This window comes from Lipotes vexillifer, unplaced genomic scaffold (genome assembly GCF_000442215.2).
Source record: "Lipotes vexillifer unplaced genomic scaffold, Lipotes_vexillifer_v1.1 scaffold21, whole genome shotgun sequence".
NCBI lineage: Eukaryota > Metazoa > Chordata > Mammalia > Artiodactyla > Lipotidae > Lipotes > Lipotes vexillifer.
The window spans coordinates 3,169,719-3,172,716 of record NW_006774065.1 but is presented as its reverse complement, the minus strand read 5'-3'; the positions used below and the strand labels follow the sequence as shown (position 1 = coordinate 3,172,716).

General features: G+C 48.6%; 1 protein-coding gene across 2 annotated transcripts in view; it reads right to left on the bottom strand.

The window, feature by feature from the left end:
• The window catches only part of KDM2B (lysine demethylase 2B), a 130,662-nt gene that overhangs the window by 100,647 nt on the left and 27,017 nt on the right, over window positions 1–2,998 (bottom strand). For both annotated transcript variants that reach the window (XM_007448709.1, XM_007448708.1), the window contains exon 5: window positions 26–204. In XM_007448709.1, coding sequence (XP_007448771.1) covers window positions 26–204 — 179 coding nt within the window. The remainder of the gene's footprint in view (window positions 1–25; window positions 205–2,998) is intronic.

Below are 2,998 nucleotides of genomic sequence, written 5' to 3'. Positions count from 1 at the left end.
GGGGGGCGGGGGCGGGGGTGCCTACCACGGTGGGACGCTTGACCAAGTGCTCCAGCTTGGTGTGGCTGAACTCAAGGCTGATGACGTTGTACAGCTTGTCCCGCTGGGCCTCGGGCGTCTCATAGTACCGCACAAACTGGGACATGCTCATCTCCGTGCCTTTCTGTGTGTTCACGTCCATCACATCCACCAGCCGCCGGCTACCTGGGGGAAGAATCCACAGGCTGGTGGCTCCAGCCAGCTGGGGGTGCAGATCCTACTTGGGAGGCCCCGGAAAACAAAACCTCCCCCTGCCCGAGCATCCCCCATATGCCTCACCCTACGCCCTGTCTGCTCAATTACCTGGCCCTATCAGTTTTCCTCACCAAGTCACTCTCCAATCTTAAAACGAATCCCTCCCCAGTCCATCTGCTTCCCTCCACCACAACTAACTTGCCCCAAAATGCTCAGTTACTGAGCTGCAGAGCTGGGATTTGAAGCCAATTCCATCTTATGCTAGAACCCAGGTTCTTAATTCTTAACCCCCGACCCCCACCTCTGCCCTCCGCAATACTGAATCTTGATCACATGCTAAGGTTGAAAAATGATCCCCGCCGCCTTCAGTGGCTGGCTCGTCGCCCCACAGATCCAGGGAAGCCTTGGAGAACCGCTTTGTTTTTGAGTCAGGAGTGCAAATCCACCAGGGGGCATCCCTGAACTTTGCTGGAAATTCTGGCCATGCTCTGGGCAGTGCTGGCTCCTTCCTTACCAGGGCTCCTGGAACAGGGGGGCTCTGCTCAGCTGTTCTGGAAAGCCCACCTGTCAGAGAACCTGCTATGTTAGAGTGGGGGAGGGCAAGAGAACAGGCCCCCAAGCTCCCTCCACTTGCCGCTGGCCTCCAGCCCTCCACCTCCCCAGCCGCTCCTCCTTCTGCCTCTTCTCCCTCACCTTGCTCAGGGTCCCATCTGCAAAGCCCCCTGAGGAAGGGCATTTGCTGAGCAGGTAGGTGATGGGAATCACAGCCCTAGAGGCTGGTGCAAGTCGGCATTAAAGGCCTGGAGCTCAGCTGCCCCATCAGTACAACACAGTGGTTCCGCTAAGACTTTGTGGGTTTGAAGCCCAGCTGGACCTCGGACCTCTTAGCGTCTCTCAGTTTCCCCATCTGTAACATGGGACAAAAATGGCAGCCAACCTATGGGGTTGTCCTGTGACTTAAATGAGATAATGTACATGAAACATTCCTGAGAAGTGCCTGCCAGTAGGAAGTGTTACCTAACTGGCCAATTTCATTTATAATTACAGGTGGAGAAAGTGACGTGGTGGGAAATCAGAGCCAGTTAAATCTCTGCCAGCCAGTCCAAAAGGACTGACCACTTACCATCCTAAAACATAATCAGGATGGCTAATGGGGGGGGGGGGGCTGGGGGGGTTATGAGGGGCGATGAAAATGTTCTAAAATTGACTGTGGCAATGACTGCACAAACTCTGTGAACAAATGAAAAACCATTGAATTGTACACTTTAAATGGGTGAACTGTATGGTATGTGGATTATAACTCAGTAAAGCTGTTATTAAACAAAAACACTAGGCACTAAATGACCAACAAAGTTGGTTTTTCTAAAAAATATTTTTTTCTTTCAAAAGTCTCCTATCCACTTAAAACATACCTAATAAAAAATATAAATTATTCAGCCATAAAAAGGAGAGTACAGACGGCCCCCGACTTACCATGGTTCAACCTAGGTTTTCTGACTTTAAGATGGTGCAAAAACGATACACATGCGATAGAACTGTACTTGGAATACTGAATTTCGATCTTTTCCCGGGCTAGTGATATGATCTTCTCTTGTGATGCTGGGCAGCTGCAAGGAGCCGCAGCTCCCAGTCAACCACAATCACAAACAACTGAAACACTTACAGCCATTTTGTTTTTTCACTTTCAGTACAGTATTCGATACACTGCATGAGCTTTTCAACACTTTATTATAAAATAGGCTTTGTGTTAGATCATTTTGTCCAACTGTAGGCTAATGTAAGTGCACATTTAGGGTAGGCGAGGTGAGGCTATGAAGTTTGGTAGCTTAGGTGTATTACGTGCACTTTCAACTTACAATTTACAATGGGTTTATTGGGATGTAATCCCATCATAAGTCGAGGAAGATCTGTCGTAGCGATACATGCTACCACATGAATAAACCTCAAAAACATGATGCTAAGGGAAAGAAGCCAGACACAAATGGTCACATGTTGCATGATGTCATTCATATGAAATGTCCAGAATAGGCAAATCCACAGAGACGAAAGTAAGTGAGTGGTTGCCAGGGGCTGGGAGGGAGGGAATGGGAGTGACCGCTAAGGGGTGTGAATCTCCTTTCGGGGTGTTGAAAATGTTTTAGAACCAGCAGACTGTATGGTTGCATAACACTGTGAACGTACTAAATGCCCCTGAATTGTACATTTTAAAATGATTAATTTGGGGACTTCCTCGGTGGTCCAGTGGGTAAGACTCTGTGCTCCCAATGCAGGGGGCCCGGGTTCGATCAGGGAACTAGATCCTGCATGCCGCAACTAAGAGTCTGCATGCTGCAACTAAAAGATCCCACGTGCTACAACCAAGAGTCTGCATGCCGCAACTAAAAGATCCCACATGCCCACATCTAAAGATCCCGCATGCCGCAACGAAGATCCCACATGCTGCAACTAAGACCTGGCGCAGCCAAATTAAATAAATATTAAAAAAAAGAAAGAAAGAAAACGGGAGAATGATTAATTTTATGTTATGTAAATTTCATCTCAATAAATTTTTTTTTTTTAACACAATTCTTCTCCTGAACAGAAGAAGGATGTGGGTAGAAAAGGCCCGTTGTTTACTAACAAGGCTTCCAGACCCCCTCTCCCCAACACAATCCCCAGGGCTCCCTGTGCACCCTCGCCCCACTCTGCTCCTAGCCAGGTGCAGGTCCCCAGTTGACCCACCTCGGCCTGCCCCACCCTCAGCCAAAAAGGGAAGTCAGGACTT